This window comes from Ochotona curzoniae, unplaced genomic scaffold (assembly GCF_017591425.1).
Source record: "Ochotona curzoniae isolate NIBS_2020 unplaced genomic scaffold, NIBS_Ocur_1.0 contig_43, whole genome shotgun sequence".
NCBI classification, from domain to species: Eukaryota; Metazoa; Chordata; class Mammalia; order Lagomorpha; family Ochotonidae; genus Ochotona; species Ochotona curzoniae.
This window is the reverse complement of record NW_024466218.1, coordinates 2,359,797-2,375,896: the sequence shown is the minus strand read 5'-3', so window position 1 is coordinate 2,375,896 and position 16,100 is coordinate 2,359,797. Positions and strand designations below refer to the sequence as shown.

General features: G+C 43.9%; 1 protein-coding gene across 1 annotated transcript in view; it reads right to left on the bottom strand.

Moving 5' to 3' along the window:
* Positions 1 to 16,100, bottom strand: part of TTC39C (tetratricopeptide repeat domain 39C) — a 79,055-nt gene that overhangs the window by 30,539 nt on the left and 32,416 nt on the right. The window contains exons 3-6 of the mRNA XM_040984804.1: positions 14,585 to 14,713; positions 11,094 to 11,208; positions 5,981 to 6,335; positions 3,912 to 4,080 (exon numbers count right to left, since the gene is read on the bottom strand). Of these exons, the coding sequence (XP_040840738.1) occupies positions 3,912 to 4,080; positions 5,981 to 6,335; positions 11,094 to 11,208; positions 14,585 to 14,713 (768 nt within the window). The remainder of the gene's footprint in view (positions 1 to 3,911; positions 4,081 to 5,980; positions 6,336 to 11,093; positions 11,209 to 14,584; positions 14,714 to 16,100) is intronic.

The following is a 16,100-nucleotide window of genomic DNA, read 5'->3' as shown; positions in this document are numbered from 1 at the left end:
ATGCCATTCAGCAACTAATGCTGCTGAGAATGGGGTTAGCAATATTGCCATAAAGGACATTGAGATTAAGTGTTTGACCCCAACCACTGAAACACGACTGATGTAGGACAAGCAAAAGCTTATCCTCTTACGCACAGTGAATGAGCTTAGGGGTATAAATCAGTATTAGCCTTCTACTTGCCATTACCCCAACAGCCTGTAAAGATACAGTGAAAAGAACAGCAAATGTGTTTTAGTCACTAGCAAATGTGGACTGCTAGGATGTTCTTGTTTCAGCCAACGGTCATTACAGCATACGATATGGATTTATCTCATTGAAGAGTGAAGACAAATACATCCTCCTTCTCCCCTACAGCAGATGAGATCCATCTCTCATTCTGTGCATTTCTGAGGATAAATAGCAGGCCTACATTTTTTTTTTTCCTGGTGCCTGAAGTAATTAAGAGAATCACGCAGGTCTCAGCAAGAGAACATCACAATTAGGAGAGCTCCAGGGACTTACTTCCTTTCCTGCACTGCCGCTTGCCCGAGCCTATAAATAACAACATGACATCATGCTGACAAAAGCAGGCAGTTCAAATGCCCAGAGCCAGGGCTGCCTGCCCTGCGGCAGATGCCGAGGGCCACTCTGCCAACATCCAAACAGTCCGGCCACACTGGCCACGGCCCTCCCCAGACGCCCCCTCTTTTCTTTTCCCTGCGGGATAAAAGAAATTCAGGGTTCTGTGCCTGCTACCACGGGGCTACTAAACCAGATCAGTACTACATCAGTACTAGATCATAGTTCCTCTTCCTTCCCCCGAAACACCAGTGATGTAGGCTATTGCTTCATCCTGGAAGAGGGTCCAACATCTGTCACTTGCACTTCATGCACTGTGCTCTGTTCTGAAAGAGGCACCTGCTGAGAGCTTCCCAGTGGACACGTATCCCACCCCCATCAAAGCCCTCCTACTGAGAATCCTTTGATACAGTTGTGGCTTTCCAGACCCACTCCAACAACAACCAATGACCATGTTTTGCATTTACTCAGTCTCTAATGGGAGAATGAACCACACACAATTAAAACCATGCAAAATTGTCAAATTGAGTTGTGTGATTTTTTTTTGGGGGGGGGATGGGTGGTGCTGGTGGTTATCAGCTTATCCAAAACTAAGCATTGTCATTTTCAAATGAGGACATTAACTCAAAAGGCAAGCATAACAAAATGCAAACCCTGACTTTACACATGTTTAACAGCTTTAAGTCAGAATCTACTTAATTGCTTTAAAAATTTTGTTAAGAAAATGTGAGCAGGCATATAAAAATTGTGTGTATTTTTGCAGTACAGCATAACATTTTGCTACATGGAGACACTGTTTCCTATCAAAGCAGGATAGATACATTTAACATCTCCTTCTAGTGAAAGTGTTCCAAATCCTATCTTTCAGGTCTTTTAAACCAAGAGATAGTACACTACCTATGGTCCTCCTGCTGTGTCACATAGCCCCAGAACTTCTGACTTCAATCTAACCATAAAAACCCAACTCAGCTCACTGCATTCATTAGTACAGTGAAGGGAGAGAATTCCCATAAACGCCTAGTACGCGTACCTTATTGCTGAGCTGCACGCAATTTCAAACTCTATTCTCTCATCCTCCAGGCAGCAAATGTGTGCTGAACACTTTATGTAGTATCCTCGTGTTCAAACCGACTCCAAACGCATAACACCTGCCCTTGAAGAAACGCAAACCTAAGCAGGCAGTCACCCTGTACCCAAGTTTCAGCTCAGAAATGGGCACTGAAGTAAGGAGGCTCAGGCGACTTCAGATTTCCCCTCACAGTGTTACGTCACAGTGTCACACTGCACCAACTCAAGGGAGCAGAAAACCTTGAAGAGAGCCTAAACCCCTTTCTGGCTAGCAGGGCACTCACCCCGAGTTCCAGAGAAAAGAACTCTGCTGAATAGAGCTGGTTGCTTGGGAGACTGATTAGCGCGACATTTCAAAGAGAAAGAGACAAAAAGAAGAAATACTGTCGAAGACTCACATGCCTAAATGCAAAGGAAAAAATAGTGTCAAACTAATGAGATTAAAAAAAAATAACTTGGGACGTGGGCGTAAACAATTCAGAACCTATTAAGCCTTCTGTACTGTGCTCTTGCTATAAACTGCTAGACTCTCTAAAGAATATTTTCCTTCTAAAGGGGCTTAGTTAGAGAATACAAGTCAGGAACTTGCTCTGTGGAGTCTGTAAGGCAAGGAGTCATATAGTGAAGAAAATGAAATGACAGGGGGCAGTAACGTATATTCCACTGCAAACACCAACCAACCCACACATCCACACACCCACCAAAATCCCTGGGCTTCTGAAAACCTTCCTGAAAAGCCTTCGACAGCATTCAGGGGGTTCTCGGGGCTGACACCTCCCCAGCATGGGCACCGGCCAAGGGGAGCACAGAGTCCATACCTCCCCCTGAATAACTGCAGCCCATTGATAAGGACATAGAGGATACCTCCAATACCACAGCTGCCTTCTTCCATCCACATAATTGTCTTTCTTTTCTTTTTAAAAGACCTCTTTATTTAGGGCCAGGCGCCGTGGCCTAGCAGCTTAAGTCCTCGCCTTGAATGCGCCGGGATCCCATAGGGGTGCTGGTTCTAATCCCAGTGGCCCTCCACTTCCCATCCAGCTCCCTGCTTATGGCCTGGGAAAGCAGTGGAGGATGGCCCAAAGGCTTGGGACCCTGCACCCGCGTGGGAGACCTGGAGGAAGTTCCTGGCTCCTGGCTTTGGATCGGCACAGTACTGGCCATTGTGGTAGCTTGAGGAGTGAATCATTGGATGGAAGATCTTCCTCTCTGTCTCTCCTCCTCTCTGTATATCTGACTTTGCAATAAAAATAAAGAAATCTTTAAAAAAAAAAGAAAGACTGCTTTATTTTTATAGGAAAGGCAGGTTTACGGAGAGAAGAAGAGATAGAAAGATCTTCCGTCTGCTGGTTCACTCCCCAAGTGGCCACAATGGCCAGAGCTGAGCCCACCTGAAGTCAGGAGCCAGGAGGCTTTTCTGGGTCTCCCACATGGTTACAGGGTACCGAGGCCCTGGACTGTCCTCTACTGCTTTCCCAGGCCACAGGTACGGAGCTGGATAGGAACTGGAGCAGCTGGGCCACGAACCGGCACTCATATGGGATCCCTGAGCGTGCAAGGGAAGGATTTAGCTATTGGACCATTGCTACAGGCCCTCATAAATTTCTTAAAATGTCATTCTTCATGTCCCCTGGGAAGCAGAATGAAGAATAGGTATGTGCAGGAGGGAGAACCCGTATGCCCCTTGTTGGGTGAGCTCAAAAACTCTGGGATCCCCGCTTGTCTTTTTCTTTCTCTGGCGGATGACACCAGTACATCTAAGCCACTGACGAGTCCTGAGGAGGAAATGGAACAGCACAGGTAAAGCTCTCAGCAGAGTGCTTCACCAAATAAAACACGAGAATACAATAGGAAGCTACTATCACCTCAGAGCCAACACTGTCCTGGCACTTGCGGCAGTCACTTGCGTAGAAATCAATTGTCCCGTCAAGATCAAAGCTTAGAAACAGACTGTTGGTTGCTCAGAGGGGAAACCCGTTGTATTTTGTGTTCTGCAGCTGACAGATTTCATCATGCTCCTGTGCCTTAGGCTTCAAGCACACCGATTTGTCTGATTACCAACAAGGCAACTCACCCCTGGTTCGCCCACATTCCCTGAACAGAAGGCAACTGACTAACAGCCAGGCTTCCTGGAAGAGTCTTCCCTAGCAATGATGCAAGGAGAGGCACAAGAACAAAGTGTTCCCAGGTCCTAATACTTTCTGGCTCATGGTGATAATAATCCCCAGGCTAGAATCCGAGATTTGCTCAGGGAACAAACAGAAAGAGCAGGAAGGTACCGTACCTCCAGTCGCTGTATCCGTCCCTTGAAAAACATAAAGAGGGAAGAGTTTGGATAAGCAGCTTCTTTTTTGAGAAGAATCTCCTTAGCTTCATCCAGGCCGGCTTTGTTATCACTGCCATCCAAGGCAAAAAAAGGGCGGACTACAGTGTGGTACCAAAGCAGAGCTAATCTACAGGGGAGGAGAAAGACACAGAGCGCGTGATTTTTTTTACAGTTTCTGTTGTTTTAAAAAATTCCAGCACGTGCCCTTCCCAAACAGTCTTCCCAAAAAGCTAACCATGTGGTCTTGAAGGAAGTAAAATCAAGAGTACATTCACCGGTTGTAATTGTGTCTGCTTTGGGACACTGTAGCTGGAGCACAGGGCGTAAGTGGAGATGCCCACTCCCCCAGGTGACAGGAGCCAGGTCACAGGCACATTGGCTTTCCCAAAATAGCATCCTCCTTTGTCAATGCCCAGCTTAGAAACAGTCACCAGGACCTTGAATTTACTGTCCCCTCCTACTAAACGCTTTAATTTGTGCTGAAGAAGAACCCTGCTTTCTCTTGAGCTCTACCAAGTTAAGGCGCAAGGCTCAGCTCAGAATTCAAATTTAACCACAGAAACTAAAGTCATAAATTTTACTAAGTTAAAATAAATGAGAGGAACAGATAAAAGGCCTTTCCTCTGGCCCTGGAGGACGCCAATGTAGGAAACAAGCAAATAAGTAAGTCAGTTTCAAACACCTATACTGCAAGCCCACGACTTTCCAGGAAAAGAACACATTAGGGCAATCGAACAGATTCACTGCAAACAGCTTTAACGAACAAATGAAAATATTTAGCCAGCACACAGAATATTTTTATGTAAATGTGTACTTGTGGTGTGCTCAGACACTTAGTGCTTTTGTGGAAATCACACAATTTCACATTCCCAATGACATTCACTCCTTAAAGCACCAAATGATATTAAGATAGAAGTTTGACAAGTGATCACAGGTGACAAGTCTGTGAATTCAGGTTAGTGAAGGACGATGGTTGGTGAAACTTCATTAGTCTGGGAAGGCATAAATATCTTTCCAACGAAAAACTGACAATACTTCTAATAGCCCTGGAGTTAACAAGCACATTCTACACTAAGCAGAAATAGAGCTTGTTGAGAACATCTGTGATAGCAATTTTTCTGTAAAAATTCTTGTGGTGTCATGTCAAAAACAACTGACTTGGCAAAACTGCTCAAATGGAAAGTGGTAGATAGTGGCCAGAATGGAAGAAAACTACATCATTTTAACTGATGTAGAAAGGGGTCGGTCCTTCCTCTGAGGGTCTTGTCCGAGTCCCCATGCCACCTGGCTTCAACAGTTGTCGCTTCAGCTTACTCTGAACAATGTACCATGACTCAGCCTAGTGGATGTGCATAAAACAGTCCGGCCATATTGTCCTAGATTTCTGAGAAAAAAATTTTTAAATCATGAATCAAAGCTGAACCCCTCCAGTAAATGAGGGATCCTTAAAAAGTTCATGGAAAATGCACATTATGAAAAAGATTGTGCATGTATTTAAAATTGCTTGCACCACAAAAAACTGAACTTTTACTTTCAGCTTTCCAAGAATCTTCTGAAGCACCACCTATTAGAAATGAACTGGGTAAATAGAATCGAGAAAAATCACCCAACATGGGGATTCTTCACAAGAATACAAAATTTAGGACCAGAGAAATGGCTTCTTAAGTTCCTATGTCCTAAGACCCAAACTCAGGATCACAATTCACAGTGATGCCTGTGGTCACGTGACAAGAACATCTCAAATTGCTCGAGGAGGAAAGACAATGCCAGTTGACCTGTTTAAAAGACAGGACTCAGGAGACTTGAGAACAGCGCCGTGTTCTCCAGCTGCTTGCCTCACAGCTACCACCCCAGGACCCGACAGGACGATAGGACGCAGTCCTCAGGGTCGCATTCCAAGGACACCAAGTACCGCATCCTGTCAATCAACCACACATTTTACCTGAAGTTCCCTTTACAATGTGATTGTAGTTTACTTACTTTCAACACTACATTATCTACCAAAGCATTGCAATACAGCTACTCACGTAGCTAAAGGGGCCTTCATGTCCTTACTTTCGCTCGCATACATCAGTGAAGAAAGCCCCTGTAGGCGGTCTCCAGGAAAACCCAGCAGGTTGATGATTTTGAGCAGGTTTGGGGGCACCATGGATATGCAAAGGTGAAAAAGGCCATATCCAAAGCTCACAGCACCTTTCAGTCTGTTCAGAGATTCCTCAGACACCCCTTCAGCCACAATGTGATTATCATTTGCAGCGTCAGAAGTCAAGGGCTCTTCAGTTAGCTTCTTCTGGTGCAGCTCTTGGAGTGCATTGATGTCCAGATAGCATTTATTGTAAATCTTCCAGGCTTTCCTAAGGATCCACCCACCTTTTATATATGCTAGAAAGAGAGGGGGGCAAAAAGTATGAACACATAAGTATTCCTGATCAATTTTGTATCCAAATAATAAAGAATATTAAAAAAAAACCACAAGAATTGAGCAAAACTGTACAAACTATAAGAATCATTATGGATCAGGGCACCCAATTTTCTTCACAGTGCTTATTTAAATCTCTCATTTGTTGTCGATTTTTCTTCTCTAGACCATATGACCGCTGGTAAGAACCATAAGGTATTTTTTATTCATTGTTATATCAAGTCCCTTATTCAACAACTAGAAAATAGCATTGTGACTATAACATGTGCCGGAAGGAAGGGAGGGAGGAGAGAAAAATTGAAAGCGAGGGAGTAAAGGAGGAAAGAAACGAGGTAGAGAGGGCCACAGAAACCCAATGGAAATGCTCAGGTGTTCTGAGATGTCCGCCACTCCCCTGAACTACTACCATCACCTTTATAACTCTCTCACCTGCCTGTTCTCTAAGAGTGAATTTTTGGTCTAGTTCATTGCTAAATTTAAACACAAGCCCCAAGCATGGTTGTCTGGCCAAATCTAGCAAGCCAACAAACAAAAGGATGCACATGGATTGTGTAAAAAGATCGCAGTATCTACCAAATCTGGAAGAAGATGGCTCTCAGTTCTATTCCATAAAGCCAAAGATCCACTTCAAAATCAGGGAAAAATGAAAGAAGGAAGAAATTAGAATCTAAAGTTTTGAGAAACATGAGAGTACAATATATTTTTTTAATGAAAGAAAAACTGTACAGGAATCCCAAAGATATGACTCAGTCATTGATTATCTTTCTATTATTTGCCTTGGACTGTGTTTTGGCATTTAAAGGACCAAAAAAAAAAAAAAAAACCACTAAAGAACATAATCCCAGCCCTTCAAATGCCCACGGTACAATTAGAAAAGAAAAATAAATGCAAGCGTGCAGCTTAAGACAAAATTTACATTTAAATGCTGCAATGCATCACAATGGAAAAAGCAAAAGCAAATTACCCTGAGGCTGTGAGCAAACTGTTCTCTTTGCCTTTTGTCATTTAATTGCTTTCTTTGTAACAAGGGCATCAATGAACTAGAAGGTACAAAAGAAAGACTGTAGGATTTTGGCAGAGAAATTTACTTCCTTCTACCCCCAATCCTAACTGGACATCTGATAGATTTGTGAGTCTAGCATCTCACGTGGATGCTGGTTCTAGTCCCGGCTGTTCCACTTCGCATCCAGCTCCCTGTTTCTGGCCTGGGAAAGCAGAGGATGGTTCAAATCCTTGGGCCCCTGCTTTCATAAGGGAGACTGAGAAGAAGCTTCTGGCTCCCAGCTTCAGATCAGCTCAGGCCTGGCAACTGTGGCCTTTTGGGGAGTGAGCCAGCGGATAAAAACAATTTTAATCAGTCTCATGACCAGCCAGAGCCCAGGTCCATATGTGTGCATGCCCTGTGCTGTCCCCAGACCCCACCACATTCCTTGCCACACTGCTCTGAGGTTATGATGGGGCACCTGAATAAAGGTGCCCAAGAAGGGGGTAATTCCCTCCCCCCAAAAAATCCATCTGGATGTTTTCTAAGAAATGGACTCCAATAATGAGATGAAGCATTTTTTTGTGAGGCAATAAACAGGGGAATGGGGCAGGTGTCTGATTTAGCAGGTAAATATCGGCTAAGTGACCTGTGTCCCCTGCTGGCATGATTGGGTTCCATTCAGCTCCTGACTCCTGCTTCCTGCTAATGGAGAGCCTGAGAGGCAATGGTGATGGCTCAGGTAACTGGGATCCTGCCACCCACCTGCAAAGGCCTGGCCTGAGTTCCAGGATCCCAATGTTGCCCTCAGCCCAGCCCTGCTCACTGCGGGAATCTGGAGAATTTATCTGTAGATGGGAGCACATGCTCTCTCTCTTAAATAAATTAAAAAGAAAACCAAACTGGTAGGTGTCACAAAGGCAAATAAAGCACTCAGATTATGATTATTCATTTGAAATAAATCCTAAAGTAACTGAGAACTTCACATATTTATTAGAACCTGAGACGACCATGCCTATGAGATTTTCACTTCATTATAAATATCACACTCAATAAATTATAAGGCTTTAGGAAGAACTTAGAATGCTGCAAACATTTATGATAAATGGAATAAATAATTCATATCCAAGTGTTAGAATAAAGGTCGTGAAGGCAATTTATGAAAGACACAGCTTAGTGATAAAATGCAAAAAACTGATTCAAGCTCCCTTATGAACATCCACAAAAAGGTACAAAAAAGAACATAAGTGTTCAGGAACACTTGATTTAAATAAATCATGGCGCATGCATAAGACATTAATATACTATTATTTAGAATTTTATTTTTAAAAGTGAGTCATAAGGACAATATTCAAAATACAATCTAAGAGGGGAAATAAGACACAAAGCTCTGGTAGGTTAATCTTGTTTAAAAAAAAACACGAAATAAACAAACAAAAAAACCGCAGAGGGCCCACCGTGGTAGTGTGGTGGCTGATGTCCTCGCCTTGCACACACCATGATCCCACATGGCCGCCGGTTCATATTCCAGTGACCGCTTCCCATCCAGCTCCCTGCTTGTGGCCTGGGAAAGCAGCTGAGGACGACCCAAAGCCTTGGGACCCTGCACCTGCGTGGGAAACCCAGAGGAGACTCAGGACTCCTGGCTTTGGACCTGCTCAGCTCCAGCCATTGCGGCCACTTGGGGAGCGACTCAGCAGACAGAAGCTCCTTCCTCTCTGCCTCTCCTCCTCTCTGTACATGAAACCTTCCAATAAAAATAAATAAATCTTTAAAAACTGCAAGGAGAAAAACAGACCACTAACATTAATAAGTAATTTTCTCCATGGAATGAAATTAAAGATGACTTACTTTGTTTTATTCTTTGTGATCTCTTGAAATTTTTCCAGACTAACATTTAGTAATTTTATCAGCAGAATAATCCTTAAAAAAAATCAATAATATGATCTGATTGCTCTTAAGTCCATGGGAATGGGAGGACAGCCTGTGTTTGTTCACCTAACACAGTGCTTAGGATATAACGTTCACTGCGTGTTACAAGTCAGGAATGCAAGAGTCGATGAACAAATGGAGATTGAGTCATTCGTTTTTAAAATTCTGGTTCACTTTTGCACTTACACATTTTACATTTTGCCTTGCCTTTAGTCTTTTATTTTAAAGATACATTTACCGATTTATTTCACAGCAGAGAGTCAGAGTGGGAAAAAATAGGCAGAGGGCTTCCATCCGCTGGTTTGTCCCCCAAAAGGCTACACACAGGCCGGGGCTGGGCCAGGCAAGAGCTGGGAGCTTGGAACTTCATCTCGGTCTCCCAAGTGGGTGGCAGCAGCCCCAGCACTTGGGCCATCCTCACTGCCTTCTAAAGAGCATCGGCAGGAAGCTGGATGGGAAGCACAGCAGGCAGGATTTAAACCAGCACTCTGATCCAGGATGCCAGGGTTGGAAGCAGCAGCTTATAGCCTGCTGCACCACAATGCCAGTCCTTGCATTTACTTTATCCTTCTCTCTCGACAAATGAGGAAAAGGAGGTACAAGAAATCAGAGAACCCACAGCGGTAGAGTTAACCTGCGTCAACCACAGAACTCCTGGTAGGCCCTGCCGCTGCAATGAGGATCTTCCTGTGGTCTGCAGACACCATGAGCTTTCCCCAGAGCAAGCGCAGTGTGGAGAGGGTCCTAGGAAGAATGAAGAGGGGAGAAAAGAACAGCACCAAAGAAAAATGGTGGAAGTGCATAGCAGAACAAATAGAATAGGGTAAGTTCAAGTGGAGGTCAAAATAAAAGTGGAAGTCTACTTCGGACTTGAGTCAGATAGGACCAGAGCTCCCCACATGAAACAGGGACAAAGGAAAGGCAGGGGAGAGAAAGAGGTAAAAAAAGCAAAGAGAGGAAGAGAAAGATTGAGGCAGAGTTGGCAGAGGAGAGAGACAAACTAGTTTGTTTCTAACAATGCAGATGCTACCGGATTTAGCAGGAATGCCACTTTCTGCATTTTAGGTTTGGAAGAAAATTCTTCCTGACTGAGTCATAAATGATTTCTGTTGTGAACTTTCATGTTTTCTGAGTATATCCTATCCACTCAAGGGGCAGGCTCCTGCTGTGGCAGCAGAGAAATGCCTAGTCATCTAAGCCAAGCTCAGGCCCAGCTACACCCAGTCCTACTTGGCACAGACTGTCAGAGGTGCATTCAATGAAAACCTACAAGCGCCCAGAAAATACTACGGCAGACAAATTAAAGAGCTAGTTTATGCTCCTCACTCAAGGTTGGCAAAATTCAGGTCATTTAATTATATTGAGGAATCTTCAATGATTTTGAATGATTTTCCAATATTTTTGAAACCATTGAAGATGCCCAGGCCTTCAGTGACAATTTCCTGAAAAACTTAAACTAAACCTGTCATATTTTAGCTGAAAGGCTCTGATCGCAACCTGATCACCACAGAGCCCAAGGGCATCAGGAATCTACACATCCACGTCCAGCAAAGGCACCGGTAATTTCTCTAAGGATGACAGCATTATGTGGCGACAAGAGGAAGAAATATAAACAGTGGAACTAAAACTACATGAAATACACATTAAGCACTTGTGGTTTCAATTTCTAGAGTAAGAAATCAATACCACCCTCCAGAAAGGCGCCACACGTTTTCAAAGACTGACATCCAGGGCGTTCTAAAGCAAAATTATTATTGCACTTGTGTGTACTAAGCAACAAGCCTTGCAAAGCAATCCTATGGCATACCTGACAATTCCTGTTTTACAAATGAAAGCACGGCCAGGTACACCTGACAGTCAGCTATGATGATTTGCCTCTGAAGCCGATCGACCATAGAGGGGGCGGATTTCCGGACATCAACCTGTTCGGTGAAAAGAAAGCACACACTCATAAACCCTGACAGCTATTGTTCTCTTACACAAACTAACTGCACCTGGGAACTGTGAAACTGATAGTCACTGAGCCAACACCAAACTGCTGCTATGCCTTGGTAACTGTATCTCTCTACTCCCGTGGTTAACTGTGTTTGGTTAACAAGCCCATACCATGCAGAAGAGCATGCTAACTCCAGGACAAAGATTTATGGGGAACATGAAAATCAACAGAAAACTTTAGAGGTTCACCTTAAAAAAAGTTAAATTTTATTCAAAACTGAAAACCCATCTTATTCCTTGAAAAGTCATTTAATAACCAGTAATCTTTAGGGAGGACTAATAGAAGGATACAAACAAATGAGATGGGAGGGTAAGAAATTGACGACACTTCTGTTAAAGAAATCAGCTTTGAATGTGGCATATACACAGTATAGAGCACCACGCAGTCGTTAAAAAAAAAAAGAAGAAATCCTGTCTTTTGCAACAAAATGAATGCAACTGGAAACAACTCCACTTAGTGAAACAAGCCATTCCCAAAAAGAGAAATATTATTTGCTTTCTCTGATAATGCAGTGGTGAGTACAAAATTTTTTTTAAAAAAAGTAAGAATGAAATGGCCACTTTGGGATAGGACTGTGATTTTAACCCCATATCTATACACCAGTGGAATTATGGTCATCCTACTTTTTACTTAATATCATCATTAGTGGCAAAGCAAGGCTGTGAGCACAGAGTGGGTTAAAACTGCCTCTGCAAACACTGTTGGTGAGAGGTGAGGGAGGTGGGATGAGGAGGAACAGCCGGGGCGTGAGGAAGTGTGGCCATCTTCTTAGAACTGTATCTGTGGAAGGCACAAAATCCTTAAGCAAGAATTAAAAAAAAAAAAACAGTTTTGAATAAATCACACGTCATACTTAAAATTTAACCTGTGCAAATAAAGTAAAAGGTCAAGTCACTTTTTGTTTGCTTTTTTAAATTCTGAAATGTATTTATAATAGCAAAAAAAAAAATTCAACAGCAAAATCCTTACCTATAGGGAACTGCTTATATATAAGTCATAGTGAAACCATGCAATGAGATTCTAAATAGTTATTAAGTAGCTGACACAGTGACACGTCTATCCCACAATGTCGAGTACAAGGACGGTCAAGTCACTTTTTACATAAAATGCCACACCACAATATCACACTCTGAATTCCTAACCCTAAGCGAACTTGAATGAAATCAGCTAAACAGCTTCTAAATGCTTTTGCAATGAGTTAAGAAGGATAGAATTTGTCCATATACATGCATGCACACAAATCTACAAGTACAACATGCATGACACAGAGTAATTTGCTTCCCTTAATTTCAGATTTTAGCATAAACCATCATGGTCACTATTCTTCCTAGCACCAACACACTTTATCCATACTTCTGCTTCTTTCTTTAATATTTTTTTTTTATTAGAAAGTTAAATATACAGAGAGGATGAGAGACAGAGAGGAAGATCTTGCATCAAATGGTTCACTCCGAACTGGCCAGAATGGCTAGAGCTGTGCCAATCTGAAACCTCTTCCAGGTTTCCCATGAAGTGCAGGGTCCCAAGGCTTTGGGGCTGTCCTTCACTGCTTTCCCAGGCCACAGGCAGGTAGTTGGATGGGAAGCAGGGCCTCCAGGATTAGAACCAGCGCCCATACAGGATCCTGGTGTGTTCAAGCCAAGGACTTTAGTTGCTATGCCACCACGCCAGGCCCCATGCTTCTGCTTCTAATAACACCTACACAGGTTGACAGAAGGGCTAATGAGATCCTGTCTTCGTATTAGAAAATACTTTTCAAAGAGTAGGGACCCATTACTGATGTTAATCATTAACATCTGTGCTAGGTAGGGTAGTCAACATCGAGTCAACATCAAGCTCACAGTCTGCTGAGGCTCAGAGACCTTTATATCGTGTAATGTGAGAGTGCTTTGTGGGGTAAAGTATAAAGAATGAGGGAACCTGTAGGAGACATACTCATCAGGACCTGGCGCCCTGGGCACGAGTCCTTAGGGAAAACGACATCCAGGAAGAACAAAAGAACAAGTAGGAACCAGATCAAGGAGGAGGAAACTAGGAAAGTTCCAAGCCACCCATGCCAAAGGTTTAGGCTTCACGGCAGTAACAATGGCTAGTGGAGGTGGGGAACTGAAATCCACAAGAGTGCAATTATTTGCATTTTGATGCTGTGGTATAGAGAACAAATTAGAAAATGCTGAGACAGGACAGAAACATTCATCTGTCTCCAGCAAAAGGGATGGTGGCTGGCATGGAAGAGATGGCATGAGGGTGGAGGGAAGTTGAGGAACTCAAGGAAGAGTCTCTCAGGACTTGGTCTCTGAGTTGGAGAGGGTGGAAGCAAGGAAAGCGCTGGGACTTTTACAGCATCAGAGCACAGCACCCATGGCCCATCAGCAGTCAGGACAAGCTAGAGCAGAGGGGAAGCCATCTTCTACGTTCGTGCACAGGGGGCTGGCATGCAGGAAGTATGAAAAAAAGGGCAGCTCCAGGGTTGGCACCATCACACTGGAGCTCCCTTGGCACTCCAGGAACTATGAGAGCCGGAGCATGCCTTGTCACAAAGTGGATCTTCTGTACAGAAAGGTGAAGGCAAAAATCAGGGGGTGCGGATTACAACACCATCGTGGCTTGTAACTAAAGGCATGTGAGGCCTGGGGAACACAGCTGAATTCCAGAAGCATGCCAAAAATGCAACGGTTTTAGTATTCACTGGCAACTACCACTGCATCATTTTGAATGATATATATGATAGGCTTCTTGTAACAGCCTTACCAAGGACCCTTTATCAAATCAGATCATTCTTTAAAAAAAAAAAACCACTTTTAAAGTTTATTTTTATTTATTTGAAATGCAGAGAGACAGCGAGATACAGAGATCCTTCATCTGGTGGTTCGTTCCCCCAGTGCATGTAACAGCTAGGAACGGGCCAGGCCAAGGACAGGCCAAGGACATAGGTCAATCAAGGTCTCCCACATGTGTGGCAGGGACCAACCCAGGTTCTTGAGTTATCTCTCACCTGCTGCCTACCAAAGTGTGCATGAGCAGGAAGCTGTGATCAGAAGTAGAGCTGAACTTGAACCCAGGCACCCTGATATGGGATGCAGGTTTCCTAAGCAGTGTCCTCACCACTCTGCCGGATGCCCACATCATTGAAGAGCATAATTCTCAAACAACCAAGGAACTCAGAATGGCTTCAGTGACTTATAGAAGATTCCAATGCTTTACTAGACATTTTATACAACCAACAACCATGGCAACCATGTAGTATTTAGTCAGTGAGTGATATCCTCACACAAGCCACACCATCACGCTGCAGGACTTACGTTCTTTTTAATTTTATTCTTGATGGTTTCAATCACTCCAGCCTCTTCACTTTCACACAGCTTTTCTGTAGTTTTTAAGTCATCACACGCCAACTGCATTTTTTCCTCCTCAAATGTCATCATGGCATTCTTCCAAGAAATAAAGCAAGCATGAATGAGTCACTCAGTGTCTAAAGTTTCAGACCAATTCATTACAACAAAATCCCAAACTAGAAAAACACACCCTGTGCACTTACAGAAACAACCTCAGTATGACGTCAGAACATAGTCCTGTTACTCCAGCACCAGAAAACAGATGCTGAGGTCCTTGCACTTTTTGTTGCTGTTCATAAACACAGCATACACGATTTCTGTCTACGTTCGGTTTTGGTGACAGCGCAACATTCTACAGCTCACTCTACCCACACTATCCCTGCTCTATCTCACTGCACAGAAATGCTAATAGAACAACAAAAAGGAAGTAATCCTTGAAAATCACCAGAGACAGCAGTTACAGCAGGTGGACTTACGAGGGATTCATTTTGGACTGTCTCTAGTCAAAGCGCTTACTGACAGCCCACCTCTAGGTACCGAATTCACATGAAGTGTAATCGGCCCCATTGAAGTAGGTGGGGGCAATCGACCCCCCCATGCCAAGTGGGCTCCCTAGGGAGGGGCAGAGCAGCTGCAGGATGTCTGGCTGCTGGAACGACCCTAGCGAACTCTGGCTCTCCACTCCATGTTCATTCTGCCAGTGCCACCTAGCTATTCTAAACCCCCTGTTTTCCCCTTCCAGTCAAATCAGGCCATGGTCTCCTCTACTCAAGCCTTGTGGTTGCACTCTGCTTCCCGACTGCCTTCTCAGGCTGCTGGAAGCTGCTCTCTGCCATGACCCTGTTCACCTCTTTCCTACCCCCGCAGCTGGGCTTGGCCAACAGCCTGGCTCCTCTGTCCCTTCCAGCCTGTGTAGTCACTTGTGTACTAGTGTCTACCATGCCCCTTGAGATGAGGAACTAGATATTCTTACAAACAGTATGGTGCTAAGAAGGCGTACTCACTGGTGCCACAGGAGTGAAATGGCTGGAATGAAGCCCCCTCTCGTGCCAAGCAGGTCTGTGCCTGTGGTGGGCCACCAGCTGGCTGGGCACCACTTGCTCACTCACTGACATTTTTTCCAGACTCAAAACTAAATGCTTTTCCTCTCTGAGCCTCTACTCATGCATCACATACCCCTCCCCTGCCCCAATTCTATACGATCTGATCCTTAAATTATGTGTTTGACTACTCTTTGCATGATCGGTGTTTCTGTAAAACAAAAACAGCCAATTTTCTTCATTGTCCCATTTTCTTGAAAATCGTTACTGCAACGTGTTCCCTTGATTCTCCAATGTCGGTATTTGGAAATGTGGTGCTAACTAACAAACAGCTTCCACTCGGTGACCCTAGCTTCCTAAAAGTCCATATAGACGTGACAACTTCAGGGCAAACCTTTGTGATCCAAATTCAGACTACTGCTCCTTCTAAGGCAGTTTTAATT